Source organism: Pan troglodytes, chromosome 10, assembly GCF_028858775.2.
Source record: "Pan troglodytes isolate AG18354 chromosome 10, NHGRI_mPanTro3-v2.0_pri, whole genome shotgun sequence".
NCBI classification, from domain to species: domain Eukaryota; kingdom Metazoa; phylum Chordata; class Mammalia; order Primates; family Hominidae; genus Pan; species Pan troglodytes.
Window position 1 is genome coordinate 127,965,710 of NC_072408.2, and position 23,482 is coordinate 127,989,191.

At 46.9% G+C, this 23,482-nt stretch overlaps 1 protein-coding gene across 2 annotated transcripts in view; it reads left to right on the top strand.

Annotated features, from left to right (window-relative positions):
• The first annotated feature begins 820 nt into the window (after positions 1 to 820).
• The window catches only part of P2RX7 (purinergic receptor P2X 7), a 54,341-nt gene continuing 31,679 nt past the window's right edge, over positions 821 to 23,482 (top strand). The window contains exons 1-4 of one of the 2 annotated variants that reach the window (XM_063785117.1): positions 850 to 1,067; positions 21,967 to 22,135; positions 22,427 to 22,557; positions 23,249 to 23,317. In XM_063785117.1, coding sequence (XP_063641187.1) covers positions 23,267 to 23,317 — 51 coding nt within the window. In that variant the 5' untranslated portion in view covers positions 850 to 1,067; positions 21,967 to 22,135; positions 22,427 to 22,557; positions 23,249 to 23,266. Of the gene's footprint in view, positions 1,068 to 21,966; positions 22,136 to 22,426; positions 22,558 to 23,248; positions 23,318 to 23,482 lie in introns of both variants that reach the window. The other variant, XM_509436.8, reaches the window with a different exon arrangement.

Sequence of the window (23,482 nt, forward strand, 5' to 3'; positions counted from 1 at the left end):
GACTGAAGTTGACTGCTTTGTACAAACCTGTTTTGCTTTGAGTCCATCAAAACGTGACTTCATTTAGATTTTATCTCAACTCCACTTTCCTCGGAATCCTATAATAAATTGCTGTCTTCCTTTGTTTGGTGATGTGCAGTAGCTCTTCTGGTGGGTGGTGTCTCTCACTGAATAGGTCAATAAACCTAACTTTGTTGGACTGCCACTGTGTCCCTGGTGATCTTTGGCTGATTGGTCTAGGTCATAGATCGACCTTCCGGGGTGCAGAGGAGGGTGGAGAGTAACTCAGAGGGTCAAGCATGAAAGATCTGGCAGAAAAATAAAGCCCCTCCACCCCCACCACCCCTTCCCCTGCAAATCTGATTTCCCCCACCAACTGCAGACCAGAGTATTATAAGGGGCGGTGGAAGAAGAGGGGGAGATCTTCATTTACCCAGAGCTCCTATACATCAGGGGCTGAATAAAGGGTTGTAGAAATGAATGAATCAATCTCTGAGTGGGGCTTCAGGCAATGGAAAGATCTCAGTCCTTTTCTGAGGCATAATGGAAGCTCCCAGTCTTGTGACATTTGCAAGGCTGCCCCTTTCTCCCAACAGACATGAGACCAAAAAAGTGAAAGGAAAGGGGGGAAAAGGGAGAATTCTAAAAATGCCCATCCTCTGAACACCATCTTTGTGTAGGCATCTGGGGGAGGCCAGCTGGGGTGAGGTCATCTGCCAGCCAGGCCCGTAGGACTTGGCGCTTCTTGTTTATCACAGCCACATGTGGGGCCACTGCCAGGGCCCGCCCCAACTCTTCAGTCATTGGAGGAGCTTGAAGTTAAAGACTCCTGCTAAAAACCAGTACGTTTCATTTTGCAGTTACTGGGAGGGGGCTTGCTGTGGCCCTGTCAGGAAGAGTAGAGCTCTGGTCCAGCTCCGCGCAGGGAGGGAGGCTGTCACCATGCCGGCCTGCTGCAGCTGCAGTGATGTTTTCCAGTATGAGACGAACAAAGTCACTCGGATCCAGAGCATGAATTATGGCACCATTAAGTGGTTCTTCCACGTGATCATCTTTTCCTACGTTTGGTAAGTGGGATCTGGGGAGGACCCAGATCTCTGCAGTGGCCGACAGCACAGAAAGCCCCAGCGGGCAGCTTCAGGTGCACATTCTGAATCTCACATGGTTTTCGAATCTGAGACGTGCTCTCACAGCCAGCTGGGCGGGAGGGAGGAAGCAGCAGCAGGCAAGAGGAAACGGTGCCAGGCTGCAGCAGAGAGAAGCCACAGGACAAGCGGGATTCCTTTCTGCTCTACTTCAGGCCCGCCAGGGCGTGCAGGGCAGGGCGTGCCTGGGGAAGGTAGGAAAGCGCAGGGCAACACCCTGGATCCCCAGGGAGGAGGCGAGGATCTCAGGGCACACCTGGTGATCATGCTGGCATCTGAGTCACCATGCTTGGGAGGAATAGGACCAGGCTTGAAAATGTATTATAACTTTAGGTCCTCACCAACGTCAGGAAGGCCCTGCTTTTTGGTTTTTGTTTCTTCTAAAAGAAACTTACTGAGATATAATTTATACACCATACAATTGACCCATTTAAAGGGTACCATTTAATGATTTTCAGATTATTCCCAGAGTTGTGCAACCATCCCCACAATCAATTTTAGAATATTTTAATCGACTCAAAAGGAATCCCACACTCCTTCACCATCATTTCCAACACTGTTCCTCCTCCTTCCCACCCATCAATTTCCTTTCTGCCTCTATGGATTTGCCGATTCTGGACATTTCATATAAATGGAATCACATAATATGTGGTCCTTTGTGGCACTTAGCGTGTTTTCAATGCTCATCCATGTTGTAGCATGTGTTGATACTTCATTCAATTTTTTTTTTTAAAGAGACGGGGTCTCACTATTTTGTCCAGGCTGGTCTCAAACTCCTGGACTCAAGTGATCTGCCTGCCTCGGCCTCCCAAAGTGTCAGGATTACAGGCGTGAGCCATTGCACCCGGCTGATACTTCATTCCTTTTTACGGCTGAGTAGTACTCCATTGCATGGATAGACCACTTTTTTCTATCCATTCATCCATTGATGGACATTGGGGTTGTTTCTCTTTTTTGGCTATCATGAATAATGCCACGTGAACATTTGTGTACAAGGTTTTATGTGGATATATATTCTCCTTTCTCTCGAATATGTACCTAAGAGTAAAATTGCTAGGTCATATGTTAACTATGTTTCACCTTTGGGGGGAATGTGGAGCTGAATTTCACAGCAGCTGCAGTTTTTTACATTCCTATCAGCAGAGTATGAGGGATCCAATTTCTCCACATCCTCACCAATGCTTGTTATCATCTGTCTTTTTGGGTTTTGTTGTTGTCATTTTGTTTTTGTCTTTGAGATGAAGTCTTGCTCTGTTGCCCAGGCTGGAGTGCAGTGGCGCAATCTTGGCTCACTGCAACCTCCACCTCCCCGGTTCAAGTGATTCTCCTGCCTCAGCCTCCCGAGTAGCTGGGATTACAGGTGTGCGTCACCACTCCTCACTAATTTTTGTATTTTTAGTAGAGATGAGGTTTCGCCATGTAGGCCAGGCTGGTCTCAAACTCCTGACCTCAAGTCATCTGCCCACCTTGGCCTCCCAAAGTGCTGGGATTACAGGCATGAGCTGCCACGCCCGGCTGATTGTCTGTCTTTTTTATTATAGCCATACTAGTGAGTGTGAAGTGGTAGTTCATTGTAGTTGTGATTTGAATTTCCCTGATGGTGAGTGCCTCTTATTCTCTGTGCTGATTGATAATGATGATGAAGGCAATTTGTATCTATAGAGTGGCAGTGTAGTTTACTAAGAGTTAGGGTAACTTATTTCATAATACTGGCTGTGTCTTCTGGGCCAAGTCATTAACTTCTCTGAGCCTCAGTTTCTGCATCTGTTCATAGGGTTGTGGCAATTAACCAAAAAAAAGGCATGAACAGCCCTTATCATGATGACTGACATAGGATAAGAGCTCCGTAACTAGTATCTATTTTTAAAAATAATCTTTTTAAGTCTGGGAGCGGTGGCTCACACCTGTAATCCCAACACTTTGGGAGGCCGAGGCGGGTGGATCACGAAGTCAGGAGTTTGAGACCAGCCTGGCCAATATGGTGAAACCCCATCTCTACTAAAAATACAAAAATTAGTGGGGCGTGGTGGTGCACGCCTGTAATCCCAGCTACCAGGGAGGCTGAGGCAGGAGAATTGCTTGAACCCGGAGGCGGAGGTTGCAGTGAGCCGAGATCAAGCCACTGCACTCCAGCCTGGGTGACAAAGCAAGACTCCATCTCAAAATAATAGTAATAATCTTTTTGATTATATAATAGTATATATGTATATAAAATACATGTATGTATTTTTATCTATATCCTCTGCTCTGACCCTCAAAGTAACCACGTCCAAGTTCAGGATTTGAAATCTGGAAACGTGGATTCAAAAATCCTTCACCTCTTTGAGCCTTGGTTTCATCATCTGTAAAATGGGGAGAATTGTTGATAGGAATATTAAATGAACTAATAAATGCAAAGCTGTTTGAGAAATATATGGCATATAGTAATCCCTGATTAAGTGTTAGTTCTTATTATTAATAACGCTATTATTAGGATTATTATTATTCGATTCATATGTTTACTGTTCAACAAATATTGAATGATAAACATATATGCTGGGTCCGGCACGGTGGCCCATGCCTGTAATTCCAGCACTTTGGGAGGCCAAGGCGGGCAGGTCACTTGAGGTCAAGAGTTTGAGACCAGCCTGGCCAACGTGGTGGAAACTCCATCTGTGCTAAAAATACAAAAATTAGCCGGGCATGGTGGTGGGTGCCTGTAATCCCAGCTACTCGGGAGGCTGAGACAGGAGAATCACTTGAACCCAGGAGGTGGAGGTTGCAGTGAGCCAAGATTGCACCACTGCACTCCAGCCTGAGCCACAGAGCAAGACTCTGTCTCAAAAAAAAAAAAAAAAAAAAAAAAAATATATATATATATATATATATATAGTATTTTTAGTAGAGATGGGGTTTTGCCATCTCATATATTTTTATATATTTATATTTTTTATATATTTATATATTTATATGTATTTTATATATTTATATATATGTGCTGAAATCTAAAATAAGACATATCACTTAAACCAGCTATCATAGGACCAATGGTAAAGAGCATAATTAGTAAATGTCCCCTTCTGCATTAATACGTAGATTGTATGTCACAATTTCATGTAGCAGGTGATGGGACTTCCTGACATTCTTGGGCCCAGCATACAATCTTTTTATTTCTTTTTTAGAGACAGGGTCTCATTGTGTTGCCCTAGGCTGGAGTGCAGTGTCATGATCACAGCTCGCCACAGCCTCAACTTCTCAGGCTCAAGTGATCCTCCCGCCTCATCCTCCCAAGTAGCTGGGACCATAGGCACATGCCATGATGTCTGACTAATTTTTTTTTTTTTTTTTTTGTGGAGATGGGGGTCTCCCTATGTTGCTCAGGCTAGTCTCAAACTCCTGGACTCAAGTGATCCTCCTGCTTTGGCCTCCCAAAGTGCTGGGATTATAGGCATGAGCCACTGTGTCTGGCCTACAATTCCTTTTCTTTCTTTCTTTCTTTTTTTTTTTTTGAGATGAGGTCTCACTCTGTCACCTAGGCTGTAGTGCAGTGGTGTGATCTCAGCTCACTGCAACCTATACCTCCCAGGCCCAAGCAATCCTCCCACCTCAACCTCCCGAGTAGCTGGGACCACAGGTGTACACCACCACGCCCAGCTAATTTTTTGTATTTTTGGTAGAGACAGGGTTTCACCATAGTTGTCCAGACTGGTCTTGAACTCCTGAGCTCAAGCAATCCACCCGCTTTGGCCTCCCAAAGTGCTGGGATTACAGGTGTGGGTCACCATGCCCAGCCTTCAATTTCTTCAGATTATTGTATAATAATAAAATTTCTAAAAACAGATTACTATGAGAACACCTTGTAATGATAAATATTTTTCTTTCACATGGTGAAATCATAACTTACATGTATTTAACTCCCTCAAATTCAGTTATACATGTTCCATGGGGACATGGAGAGAGAGAGAACAATATAAATAATGCAATGATTCAGCAACCGGGTTCGCTGGAGTAGGTGTGAGATGGGATACTGGCATCTGGTGTTCCCTCTGTCAATCTCTGTTCCCACGTGCTTTTTAGCGAGCATCTTGCTGCTCTACTTATTAATCTAGGTACATATTTTTCAGCCACATGACCCCTAAAATAAGTCAACTCCTTCACCTTCACCTGGAGCAAAACTGTAAAAACAGCAACTTGTTCTAGATCTGGAGGCAAAATTGGCTCCAGCAGACCCACTGGAAAGTGGGAGGTGTTTGCTATGCTTTGTGGACAATTTAAGGGCTTAAAAGGCAATTTTGATGAGCCATGATTTTCATCTTAAGTGCCAACTTTAGAAGATAACCTTCATATAAAAGTTTCTCTACAGTTTGTATTTTAAAATATAAAATGGAAGAAAAAACTATCACCAGCTTTTCTTTTTTCCTCTTGGTTAATGGACTATCTATTAACATCTCACTAAATGGCCAAATGGAGTCTCACAGTACACAGTTTGGGAAATGCTGCCTTAAGTTGCTCTGTGAAGCCTTAAGTTTGTGTAACCATGACTTAGCCATCTGTGAAATGGGTAGACCCATGGGGCATAGGAATTGGGGAATGTATTTTGCATCAAGTAGGACTGGTGTGGACCACAGGTGGAAATCCAGACAGGCTCGAGCAATGTTCAGGATACAGCAGCAAGTGACAGGTTCTGGCCAGCTGTCCCTACTGGGGCTGGAAGGACTAAGAGCCAGGATAAGGAGACAGGGCCTCGGTTATTGAAAATGGGATACAAAGCAGGGACTGGTTATGGCGGAAATTAACCAAGAGGCTGTTCAGCTTCTTGTATTCTCACAACCAATTCAGATCTGGATTCAAAGGCAGGGATGCAGCTACAAGAGGAGTTTGTGTTGGAGGTCTGTGTAGATAGGATGCTAAGCAGGTCTGTGTCAGCCAGGATCGTTTGGGCAGTAAGTGACAGAAACCCAACTTACGTTAACCACAAAGCCTCAAAGGGGAATTTATTGGATCATGTAACTGGCCAGTTGAAGAGATGGTGCTGTCCTCGGACGTGGATGAAGATAAGAGTTCAAACTATGTCATCAGGACGGATCCCTCTCCCTACATCCTGGCTCCATTTGCTTCTATTTGGCTTCCTTCTTGAACAACTCTGTATGTACAAGATATCCTCACATTCTCTTCTTTTAACAACCTCAGAGAAGCAAACAAGTCTTTCTTGATAGCTCTGCTAAGAAAGTCCCAGGAAAGACTCTGATTGATCAGATGTGAGTTACAGATCCATCCCTGAACCAATCACTGTGGCCAGGGTCAAGGTGTCATCCCATTGGCCAGCCTGGGTCATATGCTGGCTCCCGTGGCAGGAAGTAGGGAGAAGACAAGGGAGCCGTGTGAGCCCTACGTGAACCACATCCAGTGGATTTTCCTTAGGAAGGAAGATTCTGTGACCAGACAAAATGGGAAAAGGAAGTGGGGAGGGTAGGCAGACAAAAATCAGTGATCTGTTACAAGGTCTTTCCAAAAGCCAGAAATTAGGGATTTCTAAGTCTACCTCTCTAGTCCTGGCTTGTCTCAGCCCTGCAGCTGGGCTGTGGAGACTCCATCAGCAATTGCTGACCTCCTATTCTTACCTCGGCCCCGTCCTGAGTCCCACCAGGAGCCCTGCTCCTCATCTGGGACGTGCTTCTTGGCCCATGGAGGTTGCCAGCTCACCTTGGTACTTTACTACTATTTGGTTTCTGTGACCACCGAGCTGTTGCTTAAACCAAGCCGCCTATGGTGGCACCACTTTGGAGAATTCTTTTTTTATTTTTTGAGATAGGTTCTCACTCTGGTTACCGAGACTGGAGTGCAGTGGTATGATCTTGGCTCACTGCAGCCTCGACCTCCCGGGTTCAGGTGATTTTCCCACTTCAGCCTCCCCAGTAGCTGGGACTATTGGTGCACGCCACTACACCCAGCTAATTTTTGTATTTTTAGTAGAGACGGGGTTTTGCCATGTTGGCCAGGCTGGTCTCGAACTCCTGACCTCAGGTGATCTGCCCGCCTCGGCCTCTCAAAGTGCTGAAATTACAGACGTGAGCCACCGCACCCGGCTGGATAATTCTTTAGATTTTATTCCAAGTGGGTTGAGAAGCCATGGGAAGATTGTAAGCAAAGGAATAAAAGTTGGTTGCATTCTCTTTGGAGGATTTCCCTCTTCCCTGGAGACCAGTCCTCACAGAAGCTTTTCCAATGGCCACAGAAGACTAAGGAAGATTGAGAGAGGCACAGGAAACAATTCCACTCAGAGCTGCTGCTTCGCCACTGCCCAGTCAGCCTCCACTGGCGCCAACATGAGCCTATGCTGTCATTCCTGGGCCCAGGCTGGCTGTCGCTGTGGAGATGGTGCTGCTGTGCTAGTTTGTGGCTGTTAAAATGGAGCTCCTGGCTGGACACCTGTTTCCCAGTGGGTGGCCACAAACCTGTGAGTCTGGGCCTCCTCCAGCTGAGTAGAAGTGAGCCCAGCACAGAGGCCGGGGAGGCCCCAGATGCCAGGAGGAGCAAATCCAAATCCAACCCAAGCATGGCCCCTCTGACCCTGACCATCTTTTTTTTTTTTTTTTTTTTTGAGACAGAGTCTCCCTCTGTCACCCAGACTGGAGTGCAGTGGCACGATCTTGGCTCATTGCAACCCCCACCTCCTGGGTTCATGCGATTCTCCTGCCTCAGCCTCCCTAGTAGATAGGGAGATAATTCTGTATTTTAGTAGAGATGGCGTTCTGCTATGTTGGCTAGGCTGGTCTCGAACTCCTGGCCTCAAGCGATCCGTCCGTCTTGGCTTCCCAAAATGCTGAGATTACAGGTGTGAGCCACTGCACCCAGCCTGCCCCCGACTGTCTTCAGAAAAGTAGAAGCAGGAGGTCTGCCATATTCTCATCCCACCCTTGACAGCTGGGTGATGTGCTAGAGCTTGAGGGGAAGGTCAGAGGTAACCCAGTTCGGGAAGTGACCCCGTAGGAGGAGAAGAATCCAGCCACGTGACACACGGTACGAAGAGAACAGTAAATGCAAAGACCTGGAAACACAAGAGGAACAGCAAGGACAGCATGTCCCAGAACCTGGGGAGAGAGGAGGGAGCAGCCGGAGCTGAGGGCAGGTCAGGGGAAGAGTTGCTATTTGATTTTCAGTGCCATGGGAAGCCACTGAAAAGTTTTATGCAGAGAAGTAAAACCATCTCACTCATGTTTCTAGAAGCCTTATGGGCCACTGTGGAGAGCATAGAGTGTGGTGGGACAAGAATGACGGTGAGGAACCAGTGAGAAGGTTCCTGGAGTCACCAGATGCGAGGAGATAGAGGCTGGGGCTAGAATGGGCTGGCGGAGCTGGAGAGAGGTGGACAAAGCTGAGATGTGTTTTGGAGGCAGAAATGATAGATTTGCTAGGAGGTGAAAGATGGCTCTAGATTCCTGAGGAACGATGATGCCTTTTACCAACCTGAAGAAGACCAAGGAGAGGCTTGAGGACTAACACGGAACTGTGAAGGAGGCCAGGCAAAGGTGGAGACTGCCGTGAGCTGTGATCACGCCACTGCACCCTCGCCTGGGTGACAGACTGAGACCCTGTCTTAAAATATATATGTAATAAAAAATAATAAATAAAGGGCCAGGCGTGGTGGCTCAACACCTGTAATCCCAACACTGGGAGGCTGAAGCAGGTGGATCACCTGAGGTCAGAATTTCAAGACCAGCCTGGGCAACATGGCGAAATCCCATCTCTACTAAAAATACAAAAATTAGCCAGACATGGTGGCACATGCCTGTAATCCCAGCTACTTGGGAGGCTGAGGCAGGAGAATCACTTGAACCTGGGAGGCAGAGGTTGCAGTGAGCCTAAATCACACCACTGCACTCCAGCCTGGGCAACAGAGTGAGACCCCATAAATAAATAAACAAATAAATAAATAAATACATAAATAAAGGATATCAGGCAAGCAATTAAAACACCTGCCTACTACCATCTATCCGCATCCTTTTTTTCATGTCTAACACCAAAACACCAAAATAGCTGGAAACACATCATGTCAAAAGATAAGCATGATTCTTTCAAATGAATGGCTGTGGACTTATGAAAAGCTGCCTCCGCGTCTGATTTTCTTGTTTCAAGGGGTAATGATGGAGGTTTCTCTCCTGCACCCGCAGGCCTCTGGGGATGCTGCCCCAGTCCAGCCTCCCACCCTGGGCTGGAGCCTCCAAGCCCCACTGCATGGGTAGCACAGTGTTAGGAAGAGGAAGGAGCAGTTTGTCTGGCTTTTTCACAGGCCCACAGCTGGCCGGTACAGTGGCAGAGAAGGTGAGGCCGAGGTGGGGCTGGGGAAGCCAGCAGGGGCCTGATCATGGAGTGCCTTGAGCTGCATCCCACAGGTACTGAGAAAGCATGGAGAGCTGTCCCCCAGCCCCCAGCATCTTATTAGAAAATATTGAAACATAACAGAAAACATGAAGGGTTTTATGCACATATTTTCATTTTAGAGAGATCATTCTGCTTGAAATATAACACCTACTGAGTACTGCTGAGGACTTAGCATGTGCCACGTTCTGTTCTTAGCATGTGACATGTATTGGCCTATTTGATTCTCCTACATAATCCTGGAAGATTGGTTGTGGGAGTGGGTGATCACGACCTGAACAGCCTAACCATGTTTAGGGAACGTTCTGTGTTATGAGTTCCACCACACAATCCATGTCACAGCTGAATGTCCCAGCTTCCCTTGCAGCTAGGACACAACAGGAGACCCAAGCTTTCCAAACATATGCCCCAGGCAACACTTTGATACACAAGGAATAACACTGGATGCCAGGTGTGCACAGAATTCAAATTCAGGAATGGAGGGAAGTACTGCCCTTTGACCCATACAATAGGGGATCCCCTTCCTTGGACCCCATGGCTTAGAGGGCCCCACTCTGTCCCTCTGCAGACTGTGAGCTGCCCTATGGAATGAGGGGTGTCTGAGGCTGTATTAGTTTCTATTTGTTACACAGCAGTGGAAACTAACACAGTCCCACAGGCCTAAATCAAGGCGTCAGCAGGCTGAGTTCCTGCCTGGAGACTCTGGGGAAAATTCACTTCCAAACTCATTTTTGTTGTTGGCAAAATTCAGTCCCTTGAGGCTGCAGGACTGGGCTCTGCTCCTCACTGGCTGTCAGCCTGGGGCCACTCTCAGATTCTGAAGTCCTCCCACATTCCCTGCCACGTGGTCCTCTCCATCTCCAAGCCTGCTATGACACAACGCATTGTTCTCATGCTTCAAATCTCTGACTTCTCTCCCGGGACCAGAAGAAGAATACTCTCTTCTTTTAAGGGGCTCGTGTGATTGGGTCAGGTCAACTCTATCATATCATGGAGTCTCACCGTCTTGCCCAGGTGAGTCTTGAACACCTGGGCTCAAGTGATCCTCCTGCGTTGGCCTCCCAAAGTGCTGGGATTACAGGCGGGAACTGCTGTGCCCAGCCAAGGCCAGCATCTTCAGACCTCTCTGCCCTGTTTTCACATGGTCTTCTCCTCTTTGTGTGTGTGTCAAATCTCCTTCTGCCTCTCTTATAAGGACGCGTGTAATAGCACTCAGGGCCCACCTGGATGACACAGGGTCATCTCGCCATCTCAAAATCGTTAACTTTGGCCAGGTGCAGTGGCTCATGCCTGTAATCTCAGCACTTTGGGAGGCTGAGACAGGTGGATCACTTGAGGTCAGGAGTTCAAGACCAGCCTGGCCAGCATGGTGAAACCCTGTCTCTACTAAAAATACAAGTTAGCTGGGCGCGCACCTGTAGTCCCAGCTACTCAGGAGACTGAGGCAAAAGAATCGCTAGAACCTGGGAGGCAGAGACTACAGTGAGCAAAGATTATGCCACTGCACTCCAGCCTGGGGGACAGAGTGAGACTTCATCTCAAAAAAAAAAAAAAAAAGATGACTGGGCACGGTGGCTCACATCTGTAATCCCAGCATTTGGGAGGCCCAGGTGGGCAGATCACCTGGGTTCAGGAGTTCATTCGAGACCAGCCTGGCCAACATGGTGAAAGTCTCTCTCTACTAAAAAAAAAAAAAAAAAAAAAAATACAAAAATTACCCAGATGTGGTGGCAGGTGCCTGTAATCCCAGCTACTTGGCAGGCCGAGGCAGGAGAATCACTTAAACCTGGGAGGCAGAGGGTGCAGTGAGCTGAGATCACTCTGCTGCACTCCAGCCTGGACGACAGAGCTAAACTCCATCTCAGAAAAACAAATTAACCAGGCATGGTGCTGCGTGCCTGTAGTCCCAGCTACTGGGAAGGCTGAGGTGGGAGGATTGCTTGATCCTGGGAGGTTGAGGCTGCAGTGAGCTGTGTTTGTGCCACTGCACTCCAGCCTGGGCGACAGAGTGAGACCCTATCTCAAAAAAAAAAAAAAAAAAATCGGCCAGGCGGGGTGGCTCACATCTGTAATCCCAGAACTCTGGGAGACTGAGGTGGGTGGATCACCTGAGGTCAGGAGTTCAAGACCAGCCTGACCAACAGGGTGAAACCCCGTCTCTACTAAAAATACAAAAATTAGCTGGGCATGGTGGCAGGCACCTATATAAACCCAGCTACTCGGGAGGCTGAGGCAGGAGAATCGCTTGAACTCAGGAGGCAGAGGTTGCAGTGAGCCGAGGTCATGGCATTGCACTCCAGCCTGGTGGCAGAGTGAGACTCTGTCTCAAAAAAAAGAAAGTCTCTTTTTACAACTTTTTTGAGGTATAACTTACATATCAGAAAATCACCGGTTTTAAATATACATTTCAATGACTTTTAGTAAATTTCCCAAGTTGTGCAACCATCATCACAATCCAGTTTCAGAACATTTCATCAGCCCAGTAAGAGCCCTCACACCCATTAACAGTCACTCCCTACTCCCACTTCCTCCTGGTGGTTGCTCAACCCAGGTAACCATGAATCTATTCTCTGCCTCTGGAGATTTGTCTTTTCTGGACAATCTTTCTTCTTAAACTCAGCAGAGTGAGTTCTGTTGTTTAGAACTAGAAACCCTGCCCAATAGAATACTAATATCCTCTTGTTTTGCAAGGGAGTTAGAGTCTCGCTCTGTCGCCCAGGCTGGAGTGCAGTGGTACGATCTTGCCTCACTTCGACCTCTACCTTCCGGATTCAAGCGATTCTCCTACCTCAGCTTCCTGAGTATCTGGGATTACAGACGTGCACCAACACACCTGGCTAATTTTTGTACTTTTAGTAGAGATGGGGTCTCACCATGTTGGCCAAGCTGGTCTTGAACTCCTGACTTCAAATGAGCCACCCGCCTTGGCCTCCCAAAGTTCTGGGATTACAGGCATGAGCCACTGCACCCAGCCCTAATATCCTCTTATTACAAAAGAAGAAACAATGACTCAGAAAGATTAAGTCACTTACCCAAGGTCGTGTAGTCAGTAAGCAATAGAGCTGAGACTGAACCTCACTCCAAAGTCTATGCTCTCACTAAAGTATTGCAGTGTAGAGAGTAGAGGGGACAGGGTGAGACTGGAGGAAGGGAGGGCATTTAGAAGACTATTGGGATGTCCAGATCTGAGAGCTGTTGGTGACCTGGACTGGGGAGGTGATAGAGGCAGAGGAGAGAAGTAGATGAATTTGAGCATATTAGGAAGTGAAACAGTAGGATTTGGCAACTGAACGGGTGAGTGGACAAGAAGGAGAGGATGAGTCAAAGAGTGCACCATGCTTCTGGCTTGGGCAACTGATGGGTACTGGAATAACTTGCTGGGATAGGAAATGCAGGAGAAACAGCCAATTTGGGGTGGAAGATGAGGTCAGGACTGAAGGCATTGAGTTTGAGGTGTCTATGGAATGTACAAATGGAGATGTTGAATGGATGGTTGGATATATGAATCTGCAGCTGAGATGTAGGTTTCTATATCACCAGCATATAGACGGCAACCAGAACCCTGGAAGAAGCTGCAACCGACCAGCAAGAGAAGATGTAGATGAGAAAGCAAAAGGGCCTAGAACACGCCCCCAGTGAGTGCTAACCTTTAAGGGGTGGGAGCACGGAAGTCCCCAAAAGATTCTGAGAAGTAGCCACGGCGATCCAGTGAAAGTCAGGCACAAGTGGATCCCTGCAAGCTAAGGGAAGGAGGCGAGGGAAGTGGGGCATGGTCACAGTCAGTGTCAACTGCTGCTGAGAGTTCCAGGAAGGTCAGGTCCGTGGTGTATCTATTGGATTTAGTGACAACGACGTTGTTGTTTACTTGGCAAGAGAGGCTTTAGAGAAGGGATGGGGATGGGAGCCAGACTAGAGTAGGTAGAGGAGTGAGTGAATCGAGATGTGGAAGTGGATGTGATGACTCACCCTTTCTTTCTTCTTTCTTTCTTTTTTTTTTTTTTTTGAGATGCAGTCTTCCTCTGTCGCCCAGGCTGGAGTGCGATGGTGTGATCTCCACTCACCACAACCTCTGCCTCCTGGTTTCAAGTGATTCTCCTGCCTCAGCCTCCTGAATGCTGGGATTACAGGCATACATCGCCATGCCTGGTTAATTTTTGTATTTTTAGTAGAGACGGGGTTTCACCATGTTGGCCAGGCTGGTCTTGAACTCCTGACCTCCAGTGATCCACCCACCTCAGCTTCCCAAAGTGCTGGGATTACAGGCGTGAGCCACTGAGCCGGGCCAAGCCCCTCTGAAGAGGCAATGTGCACACTCTTGCTTTGCTGATAGAAGCATGAAATGGTTCAAGTTTTTGTGATTTGGGATAATGAACTCAGCTATAAAATGTGCACACCGTTTGACCCAGAAGTTGTCCTATGGACTTAATGTCTTAGGTGTGAGAAGAAGCTTGTGCAGGGATTCCTGGCAACATGAATGTGGGGTGGACAGACAGTGAGCACAGTGTTGAGGAGCACAGCCTGAGTGCATCTCCCTGAGATCAGGAGCAGGACAAGGATGCCCGCTTTCACCGCTGCTGTTCGACATTGTACTGGAAGTTCTAGCCAGAGCAATTAGGCAAGAAAAAGCAATAAAAGGCATCCAGATTGTAAAGGATGAAGTAAAACTATCTTTAGTCACAGGTGGCACAATCCCATATAGGGAGAATCCCAAAGAATTCACAAGAAAACTGTTAGAGCAAATAAACTAATTCAGTCAAGTTGCAAGGAACAAGATCAACACACAAAAATTAGTTGTGTGGGTTTTTTTTACACCAGCAATGAACATCTGAAAAGGAAATTCGAAAAAGTATTCCATTCACTGTAGCATTTAAGAAAGCTGAGGCTGTGAAGCTACATGGCTGTGTTTGGAGCTGGTGCTGCTATTTACCATGTGACCTTGGACAAGCTTCTCACTTCATTCATGACACCGTTTATTCAGCTATTAGGTGGGGGTAATAATAGTACCTTCCTTATAGAGTTGGTTTTTTGTTTTTGTTTTTGTTTTTGGTGGGGGAGAGTAAGGATTGCAAGAGTTAATATATGTTAGCAAAATGGACTTAGAAGAGTGGTTGGCACATGGTAAGGACTATATTAGGGTTACCAAAAAATGTTTATAATTAGGAAAATTGAACAAAGGTTCCAGTAAATATCCATCCCAGAGGCTGGTTGACAAATTATCACAATGTACCTTTTAGCTTGAACCATATGGAACTGCCTATATTCTATAGCTATGGCCTACGAAATGCAAAATGGGCAGGTTTTTTTTTGTTGTTGTTTGTTTGTTTGTTTGTCTTGAGACAGTCTCAGTCTGTCACCAGGCTGAAGTGCAGTGGCACGATCTTGGCTCACTGCAACCTCTGCCTCCCGGGTTCAAGCGATTCTCCTGCCTCAGCCTCCCAAGTAGCTGGGATTACAGGTGTGCACCACCACGCCCAGCTAATTTTTGTATTTTTAGTAGAGATAGGGTTTCCACCATGTTGGCCAGGCGGGTCTTGAACTCCTGGCCTCAATTAAGCTGCCTGCCTCGGCCTCCCAGAGTTCTGGGATTACATGCGTGAGCCACCGAGCCCAGCCAAAATGGGCCGTTTCATATGTTCAATCTAAACACTAAGATACTCTTTAGCCACTGAAAATGACTGTGTATCATAGATCTATCTTTATCACAGATATATCTTTAATGTCATAGAAAGAACTAATAACATATTATTGAACAAAAATAACAAGTTACAAAACAGCTTGCAGCCACGTTTGTAACATCAGTATATCTATTTTTGTGTCTAGGTGTGGACATAAAGAGATATCTAGAAGACACTCCCATTGCCTATGGGAATGACTTGGGCTGGGATCTTTTTTATTTATTTATTTATTTATTTATTTATTTATTTATTTATTTATTTTGAGACAGAGTCTCGCTCTGTCACCCAGGCTGGAGCACAATGGCATAATCTCGGCTCACTGCAACCTCCGCCTCCCAGGTTCAAATGATTCTCCCACCTCAGCCTCCCAAGTAGCTGGAATTATAGGCACCCACCACCGCACCTAGCTAATTTTTGCCCTTTTAGTAGAAATGGGGTTTCGCCATGTTGCCCAGGCTGGTCTCAAACTCTTGATCTCAAATTATCCACCTGCCTCAGCCTCCCAAAGTGCTGGAATTACAGGCATGGGTCACCGCACCCAGCTGTGATCTTAATTTATATTTTTTCTTTTTAACCCTTGATTTTTACCCTGTTTGACTGACTTTAGGAGTCTGACCCCCAAAACTGCAAAAGAGTAAATTAGTGTTGTTGAAAGCCACTAAGTTTGTGGTAATTTGTTAGAGCAACAACCAGAAACTAATACAATTGGGATTTAACTTGCCCTGGGGGTGCTGGCTCTCCCCCACTTTCTTCTCAGAGCATCTCTTGGGTCCTCGCCCCTTGCTGAGCCCCCACCATGGCCGGGTGGACCAGCGATGGACCTGATCAGATTCTCCTCTTGGGATTTTAAATAAGAGATGCACAGGCTGCACGCCAAGCTTCTCTGTGCCGCACTGCAGGCACAGTCCTGGCGCTACTGTTCTTTAGGGGTCCCTGAAGATGTTTGTTGGCCTGGCTTAGGTGTGAGCTAAGAGATGCAAGGGATACACTTTGGGGGCTCAGCCTTTGATGTTATCTTTGCGCTGGAAGCCCAGGGGCTGTAAGACGGAGAGGAACTTTGCTGAAAGGGAGGTCCTCCCTGCAGAGCTTGAAGAGCAATCTAACCATGCTGGCATGGGGCCCATCCCACCTGCGATGCCAGTGTAAGTCTGTGACAGTCACTCATATTCAGAGCATGTGGATTGAGACTCTGAACAACGACTTTATGGTGGGCACCTTCATCTCCATCTGGCAGGTCCAGAGCAAGCAGCCTCAGGGTCCCATGGGCCCAACCTCACCCTCCATCCTTATTTCCCTGCCACTCCAGGGCTCCTCCTCAGCCAGACTTGCCTGTGAGTGCCCCTTGATGGCTGTATTAGTCTGTTCTCATGCTGCTAATAAAGACATACCCAAGACCGGGTAATTTATAAAGGAAAGAGGTTTAATGGGCCCACAGTTCCACATGGCTGGGAAGGCCTCACAATCATGGCAGAGGGCGAAAGGCATGTCTTACATGGTGGCAGGCAAAAAGTGAATGACAACCAAGCAAAAGAAGAAACCTCTTATAAAACCATCAGATCCTATGAGACTTATTCACTACCACGAGAACAGTATGGGGGAAACTGCCCCCATGATTCAATTATCTCCCACCAAGTCCCTCCCACAACACATGGAAATTATGGGAGCTATAATTCAAGATGAAATTTGGATGGGGACACAGCCAAACCATATCAGTGGCCCTGGCTTCTCTCCCATTAGCTCTGTTCTACTTCCCAAAATCTTTCCAGCTTTGTTCTTTTTTAGAGACTGGAGTCTCACTGTGTTGCCCAGGCTTGTCTTGAACTCCTGGGCTCAAGGGATCCTCCTACCTCGGTCTAACAAGTAGCTATGAATATAGGTGCACACCACCACACCCCCACAACTTACCCATCCTCCCCGGCCCAGTGAAATCCCTAGGTCCTTCACACTCTCGTTAGCTCCAGGTACCAGCGGCTTTGCCTTCTACAGAATGCATAACATTATAGCCTCTTAGAGCAAAAAGGTCATGGGGATGGGGGAGGCTGGGAGTTCTCTCTTCATTCAGGGATTAAACCTACCACCTGGAGGGGTGACATGGCTCACCTTAGTCACCAAGCAAGGTTGGGAGAGTATTTCTGGGATGGTCATTAGCACTTTCTTTCCAAAGGGAGGATACTACAAACTCACTTTCATGATCACAGGATCCCCCCGACAGGTAAAGTGTGCAAACTCGCTTTCATTCCCTTTTTGTCTTTGACGCAGCTCTGAAGCATTTTAATTCTTAAAATTTACATGTTCATGATGACACAGAGACAGGTTTTCTGTTTAGGAGAGGGCCTGATTCCATTAAGGCTGATCGATCATATGTTGCACATCCTGGGATAAATATGAGAGATCAGAATTGAGCTTCCCAAATGGTGGGTCACATGACCCAGTGTTGTTCCAGGAGAACGTTGCAACATCCAGCATGAGAAAGCGCTGCATGCACCGTGTATGTGTTGGGATGCTGGGCTGAAATGTATTAATGAGCAAGTGTTATCATATTTGTCTATGGAATTCTATTTAATAGCTATGTCTCGTATGTGCTGATTGGGTCTCAAATCTGGGTATCTTACCCCAACATCTTTCTTGAAAATCCTTCTTTTTAAATAAATGTTGGCCGTGTGCACTGGCTTATGCCTGTAATCCCAACACTTTGGGAGGCCAAAGCGGGTGGATCACCTGAGGTCAGGAGTTCAAGACCAGCCTGACCAACATGGAGAAACCCCATCTCTACTAAAAATACAAAAATTAGCTGGGCCTGATGGTGGATGCCTGTAATCCCAGCTACTTGGGAGGCTGAGGCAGGAGAATCACTTGAACCTGGGAGGCAGAGGTTGCAGTAAGCTGAGATCGCACCATTGCACTCCAGCCTTGGCAACAGAGTGAGACTCCGTCTCAAATAAGTAATAAATAAATGTTATAGAAATACTAAAATGTATTGTGCATAATATAACACTCACGTACCACCATCCAACTTAAGAAATAAAGCATTACTAATCCAGTTTTGCTCCCTGCAAACTCATCCTTCATCCCATTCTCTTTCCTTTCGCTTTATAAACATCCTGCAGCCTGAGCTACTCGGGAGGCTGAGATGGGAGGATCACTTGAGCCCAGGAGTTTGTGGCTGTCGTGTGCTGATTGCACCTGTGAAATAGCCACTGTGTTCCAGCATGGGCAACATAGCAAGACTCCATCTCTAAATGAAATCCTTTTTTTTTTTTTCTTTTTGAGACAGAGTCTCACTCTATCACCCAGGCTGGAGTGCAGTGGCGCCATCTCGGCTCACTGCAACCTCCGTCTCCAGGGTTCCTGCCTCAGCCTCCGGAGTAGCTGGGACTACAGGCACACGCCACCACAACTGGCTAATTTTTGTATTTTTAGTAGAGACGGGGTTTGGCCAGGTTGGTTTCAAACCCAGGACCTCAGATGATCCACCTGCCTCGGCCTCCCAAAGATTACAGGCATGAGCCACCATGCCCAGCCTAAAAGAAATCCTGAATTTGACATTTTTAATTCCCTTGTTTGTTTTAATATTTCTACAGCACATATATGTCTACATATGTAAAAAATATAATTTTTTATTGGGGTGAAATTCACATAACATAAAATTAACCACTGTAAACATGAACAATTCAGTGGCATTTAGGACATTCACAGTACTGTGCAACCACCACCTCTATCTAGCTCCAGAACATTTTCATCACCCCAAAAGGACACCCCATGCCCCCCAGGAGTCACTCCCCATTTCTTCCCACTCTGTCCCCTGCAACGACCAATCTACTCTCTGTCTCTGTGGATTCACCTATTCTGGATATTTCATATAAATGGAATCATACAATATGTGGCCTTTTGTGACTGGTCTCTTTGACTTAGCTGGGTGTGGTGGCACGAGCTACCCACCTACTTGGGAGGCTGAGGCAGGAGAATCACTTGAACTCCAGCCATAAATTATATTGTTTTCAAGGTTCATCAATGTTACTCGCCCAGGCTGGAGTGCAGTAATGTGCACTCCTTGGTCCCCTGCAACCTCCACCTCCTCGGTTCAAAGGATTCTCCTGCCTCACCCTCCCGAGTAGTTGGGATTACAGGCGCACACCACCACACCCGGCTAATTTTTTGTATTTTTAGTAGAGAGAGGGTTTCACCATGTTGGTCATGCTGGTCCTGAACTCCTAACCTCAAGTGATCCACCCGCCTTGGCTTCCCAAAATGCTGAGATTACAGGTGTGAGACACTATATCAGGCCTAGTCAATTCATTTTCACTGCTGCAAAGCATCTCATTTAAAAAAATTATTTTATTATTATTTTTTTGAGACAGGGTCTCACTCTGTTGCCCAGGCTGGAGTACAGGGGTGCAATCACAGCTTACTATAGCCTTGACCTCCTGGGCCCAAGCAATCCTCCCACTGTGGCCTCCAGAGTAGCTGGGACTACAGGCAAGTGCCACCACACACAGCTAATTTTTGTTCTTTGTTTTTTGTTTTGTTTTGTTTTGTTTTTTGAGATGGAGCTTTGCTCTTGTTGCCCAGGCTGGAGTGCAGTGGAGCGATCTCAGCTCACCACAACCTCCGTCTCCCAGGTTCAAGCGATTCTCCTGCCTCAGCCTCCCGAGTAGGTGGGATTACAGGCTCACGCCACCATACCCAGTTAATTTTTATTTTTAGTAGAGATGAGGTTTCACCATATTGGCCAGGATGGCCTCAAACTCCTGACCTCAGGTGATCCATCCGCCTTGGCCTCCCAAAGTTCTGGGATTACAGGCGTGAGCCACTGTGCCTGGCTCAAAGCATCTCATTGTATGAATCCAACAATTTATTTATCCATTCGTTGTTTGAGTACATGTAGGTTATTTCCTGCTTTCCCTCTTACAAGCAATGCTGCAGAAACATTCTTGTCCATAGCAACTCCGGCACATGTACAAGAGCTTCTCTAGGGCACAAATGTAAGAGTTTTATTGCTGGGCCATGGGGAATGCTCTTCTTCAAATGTACTTGCTATTGTCAAATCTGAGCTATCTTTTCAGGAGCCTACTACTGGTTCTCAGCCCTGGCTATGCATTAGAATCACTTGGGAACTTTAAAAAAATATGTGGGTATCTGGATAACTCCCCCGACCCGTGGAATCCTAGTCTCCAGGGATGGGACTGGGGACTTGAAAGCTCCCTGGGTGATTACACAGCCAAGGTGGAGAACAGCTGGGACTGAGTCTTGGCCCACTCTGTCTCAGCTTCCCAAGGTCAGCTCATAGAGGGCAGCCATCATCTTAGACTTGCTAATATCACTCAGCAGCTGAGCAGATAGACGGGACTAAATAAATAAAGTCTGAATGAGTAAATAAAGCATTTAAAACAAACCCTTTAGGGCTGGGTGTGGTGGCTCACACCTGTAATCCCAGCACTTTGGGAGGCCAAGGTGGGTGGATCCCTTGAGGTTGGGCATTCAAGACCAGCCTGACCAACATGGCGAAACCTTGTCTCTACTAAAAATACAAAAATTAGCAAAGTGTGGTGGTACGCACCTGTAATCCCAGCTACTCGGAAGGCTGAGACAGGAGAATCACTTGAACCCGGCAGGCAGAAGTTGCAGTGAGCTGAGATGGAGTCACTGCACTCCAGCCCGGGCTAAAGAGCAAGACTCCATCTCAAAAAAACATAATAAAACAAACTCTTTCAGCTGGGTGCGGTGGCGCATGCCGATAATCCTGGTAACTATCTCCTGCTGTTGTGACGATTAAAGGAGATGGTGCATGCAGAGTACTTGGCACATATGAAGTGCTCAATAAAGAGTAACTCCTGCAGCCTGGTGTGGTGGCCCACACCTGTAACCACAATATGTTGGGAGGCTCAACATGTTGGCAGGAGGATTGCTTGAGGCCAAGGGCTTGAGACCAGCCTGGGCAACATAAAGAGACCCCCGTCTCTATAAAAAATAATAAAAACTAGCTGAGCATGGTGATACATGCCTGTAGTTCCAGCTACTCAGGAGGCTGAGGTGGGAGGATCAACTTGAGCTCAGGAGTTGGAGGCTGCAGTGAGCTACGATCACGCCACTGCCCTCCAGCCTGGGCAACAGAGCAAGGCCCTTTCTCTGGAATAAAAAAAAAAGAGAGGCTGGGCGCAGTGGCTCACACCTGTAATCCCAGCTACTTGGGAGGCTGAGGCAGGAGAATCACTTGAACCTGGGAGGTGGAAGTTGCAGTGAGCCAAGATCGCACCATTGCACTCCAGTCTGGGCAACAAGAGCAAAACTCTGTTTCAAAAAAAAAAAAAAGAGAGAGAGAGAGTAGCTGCCATTTTCAATGTTATTGATAAAGCAGGTGGGTGTTTCTGAAAATGCACCAGATACAGCCTTAGACTGGAAGGTGCTGATGTGTTACTGAGCCTCCAGACAAAGCTGGTGAACCCACCGGGGCGAGACTTTATGACTTGAGAAGCTGTCCTATCTATGAGGGTCCATGTTAGGGAATATTAAAGAATAGGATTGGGGGCAGTAGCTTTCCTGTAGCAAGTGCTAGCTATGTGCCAGATACTGGGCAAAGGAGTCTGCAGACATCTCTCATTTCATCCTCACAATCCATGAGGCAGGTATGACTATTCTTCCCATTATCCAGAGAGGGAAAACAAGTCACACGGAAGCAAGTCACGCAGCAGAGCTAGGATTGGAACAGAAGTGCCTGCATCCTCCAATGCCTGCATCCCAACCCGCTGTGCTATGCCTCCCGTTGATGCTTTCCCATGTCTGCCATTTAGCTTTGCTCTGGTGAGTGACAAGCTGTACCAGCGGAAAGAGCCTGTCATCAGTTCTGTGCACACCAAGGTGAAGGGGATAGCAGAGGTGAAAGAGGAGATCGTGGAGAACGGAGTGAAGAAGTTGGTGCACAGTGTCTTTGACACCGCAGACTACACCTTCCCTTTGCAGGTGAGCACCTCGTAGCATTCTCCCAGGCTTGTCGCTGGTCACTGTCGCCAGGGCCTAGCTCCCTTCCCCTAGGATCTACAGCCTCACTCCAGAAAAAACGCTGGTCCTATTTTAAAAGCTCTGTGAACATCCCAACTGAGAAAACCTAAAAATTGCAAAACTGGGTGAGATCCAGGAGATGATTCTTTGCTTTATCAAGTCCTACAGGGTTTCTCAAAATAGCCTCGTGTCCTGGTGCATTGAAAACAGGATTTGATTCACTCGCGCTTGATTTACCCGCATTCTTTTTAGACGCACAGCCACCAAGCCAGCAAGGTCTGCCGAGATTCAGAAGGACAGAGAACTTTCTACCAAAGAGTACCAGCCCTTCTAGATTGTGTAGCATTTCATCAACAAAAACGACTCCAGGAGACCATTCTTGGGTACATTTTTCCACAAAGAAAGGATGTAAATGACAAAAAGAAGAAAGGCATCGGTCACTGAGAGAAGGCGTGTGACTTCTAGATTTGCAAGCAGGGAAAATGAAAGCAGAATTGCCAAAAAAGAGAAATTAAAGTAGGGTTGAGGAGTCCAAAAAACAGATAAGGGGGCGAGAGGGACAAAGGGGCACGTTTGCGGCTTGGGGAGCTAAAATGCTTTGCAAAGACCCATGAAGCCCAAGCTGCTGTTTGTTTCTAACAGTGGGTCATTAAAATCCTGTGATTGCTCAGGTGGTGGGATGCCCTAGTGCCCTTTCATTAAAGTCCGGGAAAATCTGAACAGTGTTGTGATGAAGGCTGCTCCCCTACCCTTGCCTCCCCAGGTCTCCTGAGTTTCAATTTAATGAGATTTTACTGTGTAAAACAAAAACAAAAACATGAAAAGGCTGCTTTTGAGACTGCATTGGTAAATGACTCTTCAACCCATTCAAATGCTCCTTCACTCTCCCTCAGCTCAGCAGGGCTGCTCATCCAGCTTTGATATTAAGCCCTTGGCATATTCCAAGTTGCCCACAGATCCTGATTTCTAGAAGCTTAGAAAAGTGGAGAGGGTCGCCCAGCAAGCTGGATTATTATAATTAAGTAGTTCTCTTTTCAAAGGCCTTGCATTTTCTTAGCCTCTCCTTCTCCACAGGGGAACTCTTTCTTCGTGATGACAAACTTTCTCAAAACAGAAGGCCAAGAGCAGCGGTTGTGTCCCGAGGTAAGGAGGGGACCTGGAGTGGTGGGTCAGGTCGTAAGAGTTCCTGGGGGAGGTGCAAGTCGGAAGAAGCAGAAATGAGGACCCTGGGGTGTATTTGAGCCCACAAATATCTACTGAGCACCTGCCTCTTTTGTGGGGTAGGGCTGGGCTGAGTGGAGGAAGGGA